This window comes from Antechinus flavipes, chromosome 1, assembly GCF_016432865.1.
Source record: "Antechinus flavipes isolate AdamAnt ecotype Samford, QLD, Australia chromosome 1, AdamAnt_v2, whole genome shotgun sequence".
NCBI lineage: Eukaryota > Metazoa > Chordata > Mammalia > Dasyuromorphia > Dasyuridae > Antechinus > Antechinus flavipes.
The window spans coordinates 242,642,904-242,657,770 of record NC_067398.1 but is presented as its reverse complement, the minus strand read 5'-3'; the positions used below and the strand labels follow the sequence as shown (position 1 = coordinate 242,657,770).

Genomic DNA, 14,867 nt, shown 5'->3' with positions numbered 1-14,867 from the left:
TTTCAAGGACTTCTTGTTCCATTTTATTTGGAAGTTTCAGGTATCAAATAAGGTCTTGGATTTAGCAGAGAGGGATTTGGATGTAATTTCAGATGATCAAGAGCTAAAATTCTTGCCAGATCTGATTGAATGCTGGAAACACACTCACATCACAAATTAGAAGGTAGCTAGAAGCCAGGTGATTTGTTGACGAATGCTTAATAGGGACAATTGAAGGATGTGACAAGTGTAAGAAGCTATTGCTGTACTTGCTTATTTAATGGCAAATATCTTTTGAGGGGAGGAACAGGGAAGGGTTGACCTTAAATTAGCCTTATATTAGTAAATTGATGAGATCTTGGTGGAATTCTAGATATATATATATCCATATCTATGTACATATATGTATATATGTTTGTATTTATGCTTGTTGCTTTGTGTTATTCATTTCTTATCAAGTCAATGAAAACCAAAGCATTTAATAAGCACTCATTATGAAAGAGACACTGTGCTAAGGGCTAAGTTTACAAAGAAAAACAAAAATGGTCTCAGCCCTCAAAGATCTCATATTATGAGGAAGGCAACAAGTAAGACACACGCATGTGTGTGTGTGTGTGTGTGTGTGTGTAAATGTATGCATGTGGGGTTAATTGATGGGTACTTCCTGGAATTGAAGGAACTTGAGAACATTGAAAAATGAGCAGAATTTGAAAACCCAAGGAGGGAAAACAATATTCTAGGGTGAAAGAACCAGTTACTACAAAAACTTGGCAGTAGGAAATGAGATACTAAATGGGAAATTTAAAGTGCTATTTAAATGTAAAATATTACTATTATTAATAACAATAATTCAGACTTATATGGTGCTTTAAGTTCTACAAAGTACTTTTTCTGCCATGAACCTTTGAGATTGGCAGCATAAGTATTCTTTTGTGATTTTACAGATACAAGAGTTTAAATGACTGGCTGATGGTCACACACCTAGCAAGTATCAAAAGCAGGATTTGAATTTAGGTCTCCTAAATTTAAGTCTAGAATCTTTCATAGTTAATTGATGATGGCAATGAGTTGATGATAGTCCTCCATCTAGTAAATATCTCAGAAGCATGTGTCAAATAGAATTATTCCTGACATCAAGAATAGCATAGTTTTGGGGCAGCTAGGTGGGGCAATAGATAGAGCACCAGCCCAGGAGTCAGGAGGACCTGAGTTTAAATCTGGTCTCAGACACTTAACATTTCTAGCGGGGTGACCCTGGGCAAGTCACTTAACCCCAATTGCCTCAGGGGAAAAAAAAAGAATAGCATAGTTTCCATTAAACCATACCTCCTGTCATGATGAGAGTAATAAAAAACAAGGGTTGGTGGGCTTGATTATGAAGGTGCACAGAAACATTTCTAGAATGTCAGAGTCACATGGCACTTTGGAGACTATCTCACTTTATGGATAAAGAAACGGTCCCAAATTTGCCTAAGAGTCCCATGATGGGTTAGTAGTAGTGTTGGAACTTGTATCCAGGTCTTTGATTTAATTAGAAATTCTTTCTACTACTGAGTCACCCTAGCATTCTAGTCCAGCAATTTCTGTTGACTCCCTATTTCCACCAGGATTAAATGTAATATCCTCTGTTTGGTTTTCAAAGCTCTTCATGACCTGGCCTCCTTTCAACCTTTTCAGTCTTCTTATACCTTAAACCCCACTATGTACTCTCATACCCAGAGAAACTGCCCTCTTTGCTGTTTCTTGTCTGGGCACATATCTGAGTACATCTCCCAGCCAGTTTTTGCTGGTTGTCCTCTGTGCTAGAATGCTCTCTCTCCTCTTCTCTACCTCTTGGCTTTCCTGACTTTCTTCAAGCTTAAATCCCATCTTCTACAAGAAGGCTTTTCTAATTCCTTTTAGTGATAGTTGATTATCACCAATTCAACAAGTAGTTATTTTGCTTGTAGCACCTGTTAAAGACCTTAGCTTAAAAAGACTAAGGTCTCCCATTGTTCCCAGGGCCATCTCCAGTATCCTGATCTACATCTTGTCACTGGACCCAGATGGCTCTGGAGCAGGAAGTGAGGCAGGTGACCTTGCACAATTCTCCCTTACTGAAATCCAATTCACTTGCCTGTCATATCATCACCTTCCTGATATCATGATTCTCTTCAAGAACTATGGGAAACACAATCTTGTTTGTAATAATTGCTTGCTGTCTCCCCATTAGGCTGAAAGCTCCTTAAGAGGAGAGATTACCTTTTGCCTCTTTATCTCTAGCAATTAGCACAGTGCCAGGCACAGAGTAGGCACTTAATAAAAACTAGTTGGCTGATTGGCTACCAAAATTTGGTCTTGATGCAGGAGGTGACAAGAAGTCTTTATAACTCTTGCATGCATATGATAAATTCCATTCAGAGACCATTTTCCCCACCTTTACACTCATTACAGGTGGGATAACATCTCTCGCAGGTGTGTGTCCTGTTTTCTATGTAGTGGTGTTCAGGGCAGGTCCGGTGACACTCTCCTTTGGAGTGGAGCAGGAAGAAATACTTGTGACAAGACAGGCAGTCTGTGGAATGAGGGCCCCTGCACTCTCGGCAGTCTTGGTGACATTTTTCACATAGTCTACTGGAATTATCCGCATAATATCTGAAATTAAGAAGAAAACAATGACTTTCAAAGAAACTTCATGGCTATTAGGAACATCCATTTCTTAGCTTTTTTTTTTTTTTTATCACAACTTAATCAGTTTTATCTTCACATTTTGTTGTTGTTGGTTTCTCCAGTGGTAGGGAATAGCTAAATTTTTACCTTAAAGACTGTATTTTTCCATTTCTTTAGTAATAAATTCTTCCCTCTTGAGAACTTTTTGGTAGCTTCCTTCCCTCCTTTCATTTTCATTTCCCTAACAGAGCTTAATCTGACCAACAGATTCTCCATTTTAGACACTGACCTTGAGCCATATTAAAAGTGGGAAAGGAAATGGAGAAAATTGTGAAGGGTATTGAGTTAATTAGAAAAATATTTTTCTAATTATTATACAATAAAACTCTCTCAAAATGGGTGAGGACATTTCAGAAGTTGAGGATTTCAACATTAACAGATTCCTATGAAAGAGCAACAAAAACATATGTTTAAGACTCTCACAGACAACAATTGCAAATTTACTTTGATGCTAACCTACCATGTGAATTTGGAAACTAGTATTTTTTTTTGGTGGTGTACCAATGTAGTTTTTCTAGATAACATGCAAGTAAGGGAAAGAATGGGCCTTGAGATCATCTGGTTTATCTTTTAGTCTCAGGGATAGATGATGGCATGTGGAACACAAAGTCCACTCTTGGACAAGCAAAAGTCTCCACCCGGATTAATCAGAACAAAATGGGCAAATACCCTCAAATCAACTTTAATTAATTATGTGAAATGAATATATCAATTAAGTTAATTCAGTTGGTGGTATGGGGTATTAGTTGTCTGGTAGTTTCTATCTTGGGAAGCAGGATACATACTATATTTTTACAATTTTGAATTTCAGTGCCCCAGACAAAGTCCTAGATGTTTGTTTTTAGTTTTGCTTTTGACAGAATATGCACATAAACAGTTTGGAAATAGGAGAGTTTAAGCTAGATTTAAAATACAATAAAAAATACCAGCTCAGACAAATTTTTAGTTTAGTATTCCCTTCTTAATAGCCAAGAAGAGCATCAATAGATTAAAAAAGAGGAGCTCATCAAGACTTTATCCAACAAAATGTTTGTGGCAGCCCTGTTTGTAGTGGCTAGAAACTGGAAATTGAATGGATGCCCATCAATTGGAGAATGGCTGGGAAAATTGTGGTATATGAATGTCATGGAATATTTTTGTTCTGTAAGAAATGACCAGCAGGATGAATACAGAGAGGCTTGGAGAGACTTACATGAACTGATGTTAAATGAAATGAGCAGAACCAGGAGATCATTATATACTTCAACAACGATACTGTATGAAGATGTATTCTGATGGAAGTGGATTTCTTTGACAAAGAGACCTAACTCAGTTTCAATTGATAAATGATGGACAGAAGCAGCTACACCCAAAGAAAGAACACTGGGAAACGAATGTGAACTATTTGCATTTTTGTTTTTTTTTTTTCCGGGTTATTTTTACCTTCTGAATCCAATTCTCCCTGTGCAACAAGAGAACTGTTCAGTTCTGCAAACATATATTGTATCTAGGATATACTGCAACATATCTAACATATATAGGACTGCTTGCCATCTAGGGGAGGGGGTGGAAGGAGGGAGAGGAAAAATCGGAACAGAAGCGAGTGCAAGGGATAATGTTGTAAAAAAAAATTACCCTGGCATGGATTCTGTCAATATAAAGTTATTATAAAATAAAACAAAATATTTTTAAAAAAGACTTTATCCAAGAAGGAGACTAAGAAATGATTCTCTTTGCACATAGTACCCTTCTATTTGGCTCATACAACAAAATTTGACAGATTATTTAAAAAAATCAAGATGGAAGGGAACATTCTTACAACTCAAGTCTGTGTCTAGGTATTTCTCAATTTATTATGTAGATATATTGCATAAGTCATTCCACCCAGACTCTACTAATGTCATTTTGGCAATAAGGTTAAGTTCCCAGTGGACTTAGACAATGTAAATCATTTTGCCACTTTAAATAGATTGCTGAGGGCTTCTTTGTGTCACTCAATCAAGACAAGTCAATTGTCAAATGCACAATATGTTTGAAAAGTACAGTGATTAAAAAGAATGATCAAAGAAATGGTAAAAATGATGAAAGAAAGGACCATGCAAGGATTATTACCCCACATCTCACAAAGTATTTGGTATTTATTTTGTATGAAAGGAAATATATGTAGTGGACCTGTGTTCAAAAATATACTGGTTACATGGACTTTACTCTAGGCAACTCTAAAAGATAAAGTTATAGAAAAGGTGCTAATCAGTATTGGCAGAAGAAGCTTCTTTATTGATAATCCCTTATAGCAATAAGATCGTGGATCCAGTCCCGATCTTTCTATTTCATATACACTTATACATACACGTTGCCTAGTCCTATTGTTTTGTTCCACCCCTTCCACCTCCCCCCAACCCACCAAGGGTAAAGACTATTTCATTTCTGTCTTTGTAACACAAACATTTAGCACAATGCCTGGCACCTAATAATTACACCTGACATTTATATAGGGATTTAAGGTTTGCAGAGCTCTTTACAAATATGATTTCATTTAATCCTCACAATTTTGGGATATAGATGCTAATATTACACTGCCCTTTCTCCTCCTCCATTTACAGTTGAGGAAACTGAGGCAGACAGAGCCTAAGCGATTTGACCAGAGTCTCACATCTTAATAAGTATCTGAAACCAGATTTGGCCTCCAGTCTTCCTGCCTCCAGGTTCCCTGCTCTATCATTTAGTTACACGGAATAGGTGCTTAATAACCATTTGCTCATTTCAATACAATTCCATGAACTTTTATTGAATCCTTTCTATGTGTAAGATAGAGGAAGTTGCTGGACAATAGATAGAAAGCCTTAGAGCTAGGAAAAACCTGGGAACAAATCCTTTCTGGGTTAAGTCATTTAGCCTCTTAGTATTCTAAGAAGCTAAGACTATAAGTTGTGAGAAAATGACAACCTGTGTTGATAGAGGGAAAATAATTTCCTTATAGAAAATGAAATCTCTGATACAGATCCTTTCTTGACACTACGTGGAAAGCTGAATTTGGGCAGCTAGGAAGCACACTGTATAAAGTACAGGACTTGGAGTCAGGGAGATTCATCTTCCCAAGTTCAAATCCAGCCTTAGTCACTTATGAGCTACAGGACCTTGGGCAAGCCTGGTGACCTCAGTATCCTTATTTGTAAAATGAATTGGAGGAGGAAATTATAAACTAGCAATATCTTTGCTAAGAAAATCCCATGTGGGGTCATGAAGAGTTAGACATGACTAAAAATGACTGAACAATAACATGGACTGAGTAGAGAAATATGAAAAGAGGGTAGTTCCTTATCCTCTAAGAGCATAACATATAATTGTAGGGTGTGAATGGGATAAATTGAGTGAAGACCTCTCATAAAAATGCGGCCCCAACCTATACTCTAATTATAACTTGAAACTTTGCAATAACAGGTTGTTCTAAAGCCAAAAGCTGCAGGTATTTGCTTATCTTAGCTAAACATACATTTCCCTCCAGTTGCCTCTGCTCCTTTTTGCCACAATTAGCATTATGACAAAGAATGTGTCATTGGTTAATATTCTTTATCTCTGGGTAGACTTTATGTAAACCTGGACTTCTAGCCAAGGGAGAAAAGGTCATAAGATGGCGGGGGCTTCTGTGTTAGGGTCTTTATAATGCTGTGTTTTGCAGCTTGTACTTTGCACTCTTTACCAGCAATGCTGTCATTAGGAACAGCCCCCTTTTTGGAGATCGTTAATAAATCCTTTTTGCTTTTTACCTTGAGAGTCTCTGATTTTAATTTGGGTAAGGGTCAATGTCTCACACAGGTGCGTGATGCATATAATATTACATAGAAAAGTTATGATACAAGGTAAAAGTTGATAAAGTAGGAGAGCTAAAGCATTCAAGTAAAAATATGAGAGGAAAGATAGATGCCACTGGGGAAAGCTTCATAGATGAGATGTTAGTTGAGCTGGGCTGTAAAGGGTAGAAAAGATTTCAATGGATTCATATGGGAAGGGAGTGCATTCCAGGAACTGTGGTTCAGTTCTCATTCAAGACCTACTCTTTGTGATTCTTTTTGGGATTCTTGGCAAACACTGGAGTAGTTTGCCATTTTCATTCTATTTGGAATAAGGCAAACAGAGGTTAAATAGTTTGTACAGTATCACACAGTTAGTAGGTAACTGAAGTCAGATTTGAACTCAGGTTTTCCTGTCTCCAGCCTCAGCACTCTATCCACTGAGCCATTCAAATACCTCATTCCAGAAATATGGGTGGTCTTTGTGATGACTCATAAGTTGTCTCATAAGAAGATGAGGGAAACAGTGAGTGAACAGTCTTGTTTTGTTCATTAGCTACATGATCTTGGAAGTCACTTAATTTCTGCCTCAGTTTCCTCAATCATAAAATAGGGATAATAATAGAAATAACCTCCCAACATTACTGTAAGGATTAAATGATATATGAACCGATGCTGAATGAAGTGAGCAGGACCAGGAAATCATCATATACTCCAACAACAATATTATGTGATGATCAATTCTGATGGACATGGCTCTTTTCAATAATGAAATGAACGAAATCAGTTTCAATACAGCAATAATAAATTGAACCAGCTATACCCAGTGAAAGAACTCTGGGAAATGAACCACTACATAGAATTCCCAATCCCTCTTGCTTGCATTTTTTATTTCATTTATAGGTTAATTGTACACTATTTCAAAGTCCGATTCTTTTTCTATAGCAAAATAACTGTATGGATGTGTATACATGTGTTGTATTTAACTTATACTTTAAAATATTTAACATGTATTGGCCAACCTGCCATCTGAAGAAGGGGATGGGGGGAGGGAGGTTAAAAATTAGAACAAAAGGTTTTGCAACTGTCAATGCTGAAAAATTACCCATGCATATATCTTGTAAATAAAAAGCTATTAAAAAAGGATTAAATGATATAACATCTGTAGTGCTTAGCACAATTCCTGTTATATAAGAGGTACTTAATAAATGATTATTTCCTTCCTTTTGGATATACTTGAATGCCAGAGAACACAGCAGAAGAGGTGACCTCATAATCATGAAGACTTATGTTCAAGATCCATTTCTGACTCACTGTTTGATCTTGGATAAATCATTTAACCACTCAATTGATTAAATTTCCCTCTGGGAAATTCTCTTAAGATTATAGTTATAAAGAAAATGTTGACCTATATTGACAGAATTTCATGAAATCCCAGGTTCAATACCTATCCCCTTAAATTCTAGGCTAAAAAGTTTAAAAGGCATTCTTTTCATCAAATAAACCTGCTGAGGAAGGTTGAAACCATACAGGCTTGAATGCCAAGCTTGAGTTTGTAAGATAATCTTACCCTTCCTCACATTGTAGCAGACATTTGTTTTCCAGCCTGAACCAACCAGGATGACAGGATTGACACTGGGTGCTATGCTTCCCTTCACACGTCTCACAAGAATTATGGCAGGGAGAACAGTGTTGATTCTCTGTATCACTATAGTAGCCATCAGGACATTTTTCTACACAAGTTGTATCTAAAAAGGGGAAAAAAAAGAATTAGTAGCATTCAATGATATCATGTCTTTTTTCTTCCCTCCTTCCCTCCTTCCTTCCTCCTTCCTTCCTTCCTTCCTTCCTTCCTTCCTTCCTTCCTTCCTTCCTTCCTTCCTTCCTTCCTTCCTTCCTTCCTTCCTTCTTCCTTCCTTCCTTCCTTCTTTCCTTCCTTCCTTCCTTTCTCCCTCTCTCTATTTCTTCCTTCCTCCTCCACCCCCTTCCTTCCTTTTTCTCTCTTCCTTCTCTCTTTCCAATCACTCAGGATTAACCACACCAGATGGAATCTTTTTTTCCCTGCATCAGGGAAAAGATAAGATACTCACTGAGAAGAAGTCTATTATTGGGGCAGCTGAGACACTCATCTTCAGCAGGTCCTGAACAGTGAAAGCATTTCATGTGACAAGGTTTACAGTCCTGGGTTTTCTCATCCTTGTACTCAGAAGCAGTGCACTCTTTGGTGGCCACACAGGATCTCAGCCATGTCATCGACATGCCTTCTTTACAAGAAGTGCATGCCCAAGAGGAGCAAGTCTTACAGTTCTCAGGGCAACCTGCAGCAGGACAGGAGGTAAAATTTGCTTATGGTAGCACCTAAAGAAATTCCATCTAGTACAATGGGAAGATCATTGGCTTTTGAGTCAGAGGCCTTGGGTTCAAATTCTACCTTTCTTATTACCTTGATATTAAGCAACTTATTTAACTTCTCTTGGCCTCAGTTTCTTTATCTTTAAAATGGAGAATTGGACAAGATGTCCAAAAGTCCCATTTAACTCTAAATCTGCCATCTTTTCATCCATTCTACTACACCATTAACTAAAAAGATGCCGTAACCCAATCCCCAAAGGGGAAGATGTACTCTGCTCAGAGTAGGACATTTCTATATTGAGTTCTAAGGCTCTGGAGTAGCCCATAAATCACCTGGGACAAAGTGGGGGGCGGGAATTGCTGTTTTTGCTGTTACTTTCCTTTTCATCACTTAAGGACTCTTCCCAGGATAAAAGTCTTAGAAATGTGACCTTTCTCCAGGCAGTTTTGATGAAATGGAAAGAAACTTGGTCCTTAACTAAGGGGAGTTGGTCATCTACAGCTTGGTTCTTCCACTAAATACCAGGGCAGCCTTGGTCAAATTTTTGAGTATCATTTTTCTCATCCATAAAATAGACATAATCCTGCCTGTATAACCTCTTACAGCGCTGTTGTGATCAGTTTTACTTTGTAAATCCTGAAGTACCACTTAGATGTCACTTATTATTACCGAAACAATCAATAATAAAGTACCATGATCAGAGCTAATCATTGTGATTTTAGACAAAATTATTTTATCATGGGTGAGGGATAATTTGGCTGGATAGGTGGTATAGTACAGAGTGCAGAGCAGCAGATCTGGAGTCAGGAAGACTCATCTTACTAAATTCAAATCTAGCCTTAGGTAGTTACTAGCTGTTTGACCCTGGGAAGTCACTTAATTCTGTTAGCTTGTGTTTAAGCCTCAAGTGGTCATTGTTTGGGGTGCTAATTGATTCAGTGAACATAAATAGCAATCAGTTGGTTGGCTGTTGTCTTTTGTTCTAGAAGAGGACCAAAATGACATCACTATATTAGAGTCAAATCACAGTGTGTCTGACTATAGCTGATCAGACTAATTAATATGAGTTTGAAAGGTTTTACCATGGGTCAGACATGAATAGTCTTTAAAACATTTGGGGGTGGACTCTCTAGTTTTGTGCATCTTGCATTTCTTCTGAGCTAATTCAATTATCCTTTTCTCATAGATCTGAATATGGTATGTATGAAGTTTTGGGTATGAAGGACCTGGGTTCAAATCCCACCTTTATTAATTTTTACCTATGTGATGAAAAGCAGGCAGGTAAGCAATAAACATTTATTAATCACTTGCTATATTGTAGGCATTATGCCAGGAGCTAAAGATGCAAACAAAAAGATAATTCCTGTTTAAAAAGAGCTTCTATTCTTATGGGATATTAGAAGACAATATGTAAATAAGGTAATGTGTCTAGTTAGAGGCTTGGTGAAATCCAAGAATGTTGGAAACATAGCAAGGAGGGGAATAAAGTATATCCCTAGGGCAGCTAGGTGGCAAAGGGAATAGAGTATTGGGCTTAGAGCCAGGAAGACAGGTGGCAAAGGGAATAGAGTATTGGGCTTAGAGCCAGGAAGACTCATCTTTCTTTTTCTTTTTCTTTTTCTGCTTTATTCAGGGAATAACTTTTTATTGACAGAACCCATGCCTGGGTCATTTTTTATATTATCCCTTGCACTCACTTCTGTTCTGACTTTTCCCCTCTCTCCCTTCACTCCCTTCCCTAGATGGTAAGCAGTCCTATACATGTTAAATATGTCACAAGACTCATCTTTCTGAATTCAAAACCATCCTCAGACAGTTACTAGCTATGTGACTCTGGGCAAGTCCTGTTTGCTTTCATCCTATTTGCCTCAGTTTCTTCATCTGTTAAAAATGAGCTGGAGACAGCAATGGCAAATCGCAAATCACTCTCTAATCTTTGCCAAAGAAAAGACAAATGGGGTCCCAAAGAGTCACTAGTTACTGAAAAACAACTGAACAACAACAACAAAGATCAGTCCCCAAAATGGAGGCATACACCAGAAGGAATACACCAAAAGGGGCTGACATGGCAGAAAAACGTTTCAGACCTTGGAACCCCAGATGATGAAGATAATTACTTAACCACACTGACTTTCACCTTAACTATAAAGTGAAAAAGTTGGACTGGATAAGCTCGAAATCTATGCTCTTTTGAATCTATGGTCTAGGGACCATCTTTAAGGTTTGGATCAGATAATCTCCAAGGTCCCTTCTACTTCTAATTGGAATAAATCTTTATTAAGTGCTTACTGATGGTGTCATGTGAAGAAGTTCGAGAGAGCAAAGATTAGGCACAAAGATTGTGAAAAATCATAATAAGGCATTCTCCTTGCTGAAAAGTGCCTTTATTAATGAGTAAAGGTCATGGACAAAATCTAAATATGATTTTGTGCCATGCTTTGGGAAAGAGCGATTTATATAGATAAAGGAAGGGAGGAGAAACCAGGAGAGAGTTGAAGAAATAATGGATGTTTTCAAGGAATCTAGGAAGAGTTAGAGAGATGGTTGAAGAATAAAAATGGAGAGGAATGGGGGAAATGCTTGAGTGATAAGAACAAAGGCAGGGAAGAGCTGGAGAGAACACCTGAAAGACAAAATTGGGAAGAGTTGGGGATACAGTCTCAGAATAGATTAAGCAATTTCAGTTTTAGCTGGAGGATAACCTGGCTTGAGTTCCTATCACTTATTATGTGCCAAGCAATGTCATCTCATTTGATCCTCAGAACAATGCTGTGAGGTAAGAGGTATTACTATCCCAGTTTTTTACTGTTAAAAAAATTGAGGCAAACAGATATTAGCTGATTTGCCCATGGTAATCCAACTAGCAAGTGTGTGACCCGATTTTGTCTGCCTGACTCCAGGACCAGCACTATGCTACCAAGATACCTAATCCTCTAAAATACCTAAATTTTACACCAAGGACTTTTTGGCCAAAGCAGGCAAATCCTTGTGCTTTCAAAAGTACAACAGGTCAATGAAATAAAATATATCAGATCAAAGATCAGAGATGAAAAAAAAGAAATTTACAGCTTTTCAAAGAATATTTGATATTTTTGATGACTAAATCTCAAGCTCAGAAAGTCATCCTTTTGGGGTGAGGAGGAAAAAGGTATTTGATGAAGAATTAGAGAAAATGCGTAAGAAAGTGAAAAGAGTAAGAAGAAAAGCTTGATGACAGTGATTGATTTGGAGTTTGAAGTTTCTTAGAATTCCTTTAGTCAAATTCTTTTATTTTACATAGAAGGCCACTGAGACATTAAACATCTTTCCCAAGATAACACCGACAATAAGTAGCAGAACTGGGTTTTTAAACTCAGATCTTCTGATTCCAGATTCATCACTTTTCTAACCATACCATGCATTGTCTATCTTAGCTCTACTGAAAAACTTAAGATTAGGGAATCTTCCTACCAGGAATTTGGTGGAAAGCTAACCATGATCACCAATCTGAATAGGGAGTAATTGGGAGATCAGGCTGGGAGAAGATACATGTGACCAATCCAGAAACAGTGTGGGATGTTAGAACTTTGTGAAAAGGATCATGGAAACCAAGATTGCATTGTTCATGGCCTCCAGAGAGAAGTGATAACACCTGCCAATTTTAGGGAATAGGAAAAAAGAGCCAATTTCTACGAACAGTTCCATGGCTAAAGTGTACAAGGAAGATAACCATAAGTTCATTACAGAGACAGGTGGTGCAATGGAGGCAGTGCTGGGCTTAGAGTCAGAAAGATCTGAGTTCAAATGTGGTTTCAAACACTTATAAACTACTAAATCACTTAACCTCTGCTGGTCTGGTTTTTTAATCATAAAATGCAGAAATATTATAATTCAGACTTGCCAGGATTATTGAGGGATCAAATGAGATAATATTTGTAAAGTGATTAGCACAGTGCTTGACATATAGTAGGTGGTAATAAATAGTTTCCTTCCTTCTTCCTTCTGTCCTTCTTTTCTTTCCTTCCTTCCCTCCCTATGTTCCTTCTTTTTTTCTCTCCCTCCTTTTTTCCTTCCTTCTTTTCCTATCTCTATTTCTTCCTTCTTTACTCTTTCCCTTCTTTCATTCTTCCCCATCTCTTTCCCCCCTCCTTTCTTCCTTCTCTTCTTTCTTCTGCTCCTTCCCTTTTCTCTCTCCCTCTATTGCTGCCTTCTTTCCCTCCTTCTCTTCCTTTCTTCTTCCTTCTCTTCTTACTTCTCTCTGGACTTTAGTTTCCTCTGTCAAATGAGATGATTGGATTAGATGATTTCTTAGATCTCTTCCAATTCAAATTTTATGATTGTTGGGAATTATTAAGTCATTGCTCTAGAGTTGGAGAGGACCCCAGTGATCTCTTGTCTAATTCCCTCATTTCACAGATGAGGAAACCAAGGTTTAATGAGATAAACAATTTGCCTGAAGTCACATTGATTGCAAAGAATAGAGTGTGGATTTGAATCCAGGTCTTGTGACTCCAAAGTCAGTGTTCTTGCCAAAGTCACGGACTTTTTTTTTTTTTTTTTTCACAAAACAGGGCAAGAAAGTAGGAAAGAACCTATTTCTTTTTCTATCAGCAACATTGGGATGGGGGAGACTTTTCTGTCATTTAGTGTTTCATCCATATTTTGGTAAGGCTTTGGAGGGGCATTTGATTGAATTTCATCTGAAAGTGTCATAGCATCCTCCCCATGAATAGATTAAAAATGCTGTGCTCAGTAGAGCCACTCATACAAATGAAAAGGTGGGGGTGTGGCAAAGCCAGAGAATTTTATCAAATTTTTTAGGAGCCCTGTAGCTCTGCTTGGTTCCTACAGAAGCAGAAGAAGTTTGTCATAGGGAGAATAGCAACAAGAAGATCCTCACCTATATCAGCACCTCTCCTCCTCAACCTGATCCAAATTCTTTTATGTTTTGCAGACTATCTAAGATTTCTATACTATGGTACAAAATAGATTTAAAATGCAATAGCTTAGGGAAAGGTAATATCTAGAATTAAATTCATCCATATGTATAAATAACTGATATTAGACCTTTTCCTGAGAGGAGTAGAGATCATAGGATTGTAAATCTAAATCTGGATGCCATCTGTTCCAACATCCTTAATTTTACAGGTGAAAAAACACCTGAGAAATGGTTTCTTGCTCAAGGTTACACAGTGATAGAACTAGGATTTGAACTCCGATCTTGTGATTTTAAATTCAGTTTCTTTTCCACTGGAGGAAGAGAATAAGTATCTTTACAATGCCTGGTATATGCCAGGTACTGTGCTATTCTCTCATTTGATCTTCACAACAATGTTGGGAAGTTGGTGCTATAATTATCATTATTTTACAGTTGAGGAAACCGAGGCAAATAGAGCTTAAGTGACTTGCTCAGAATCACACAGCTAGTAAGTGTGTGAGGTTGAACTGGAACTCAGGTTTTCCTCATCCCAGGCTCAGCACTCTGTCCGGTACACTACCTGTACAGGAAATAAAAAGCAGGAGAAGACGAGATATTTGCAGGGAATAGATTTAGGAATCACCAAGGGAAAAAGCCTGAAAACAAACTTGATCACCTCCATAATATTGCCTAGGATCAACCAAATTTAATATGTTCAGGACCTATGTTTTTATAAATGTGCAAGTACTCCCACTCGGCTCATTCTGACACATCAATAACCTAGCTACAAAGGTTGCTTTCCATTCTTCTCTCCCTCAACACTTCACCCAGCCCATCATGGTTTCCTATAGTCTTTACCTTTACAGCTTTTAGAAGCTTTTTCATGATAAGTCCCATCCGGACATGCCTCCAGACACTGTCCATTATGGAATACCAAGGAACCACGGCAAACTTTACAGTCAACATCATCTGGGCCGTTGCACTCTAAACAGCTCTCACTGCAAGGGGAACACTTGGAAAAATCTTCATAAAATCCAGGGGGACATTCCCGAAGGCATATTTCATCATGCAAGAGGAAAGGAAATATGCATTCTAAATCAGAAAAGAGAACAACCAGTTACAAAAATAGGGAACACATTAAATTTCCAGAGACATATTC

At 37.8% G+C, this 14,867-nt stretch overlaps 1 protein-coding gene across 1 annotated transcript in view; it reads right to left on the bottom strand.

Moving 5' to 3' along the window:
* The window catches only part of PCSK5 (proprotein convertase subtilisin/kexin type 5), a 610,712-nt gene that overhangs the window by 12,966 nt on the left and 582,879 nt on the right, over nucleotides 1–14,867 (bottom strand). Inside the window, exons 31-34 of the mRNA XM_051998572.1 lie at nucleotides 14,567–14,800; nucleotides 8,549–8,776; nucleotides 8,029–8,206; nucleotides 2,396–2,613 (exon numbers count right to left, since the gene is read on the bottom strand). Coding sequence (XP_051854532.1) covers nucleotides 2,396–2,613; nucleotides 8,029–8,206; nucleotides 8,549–8,776; nucleotides 14,567–14,800 — 858 coding nt within the window. The remainder of the gene's footprint in view (nucleotides 1–2,395; nucleotides 2,614–8,028; nucleotides 8,207–8,548; nucleotides 8,777–14,566; nucleotides 14,801–14,867) is intronic.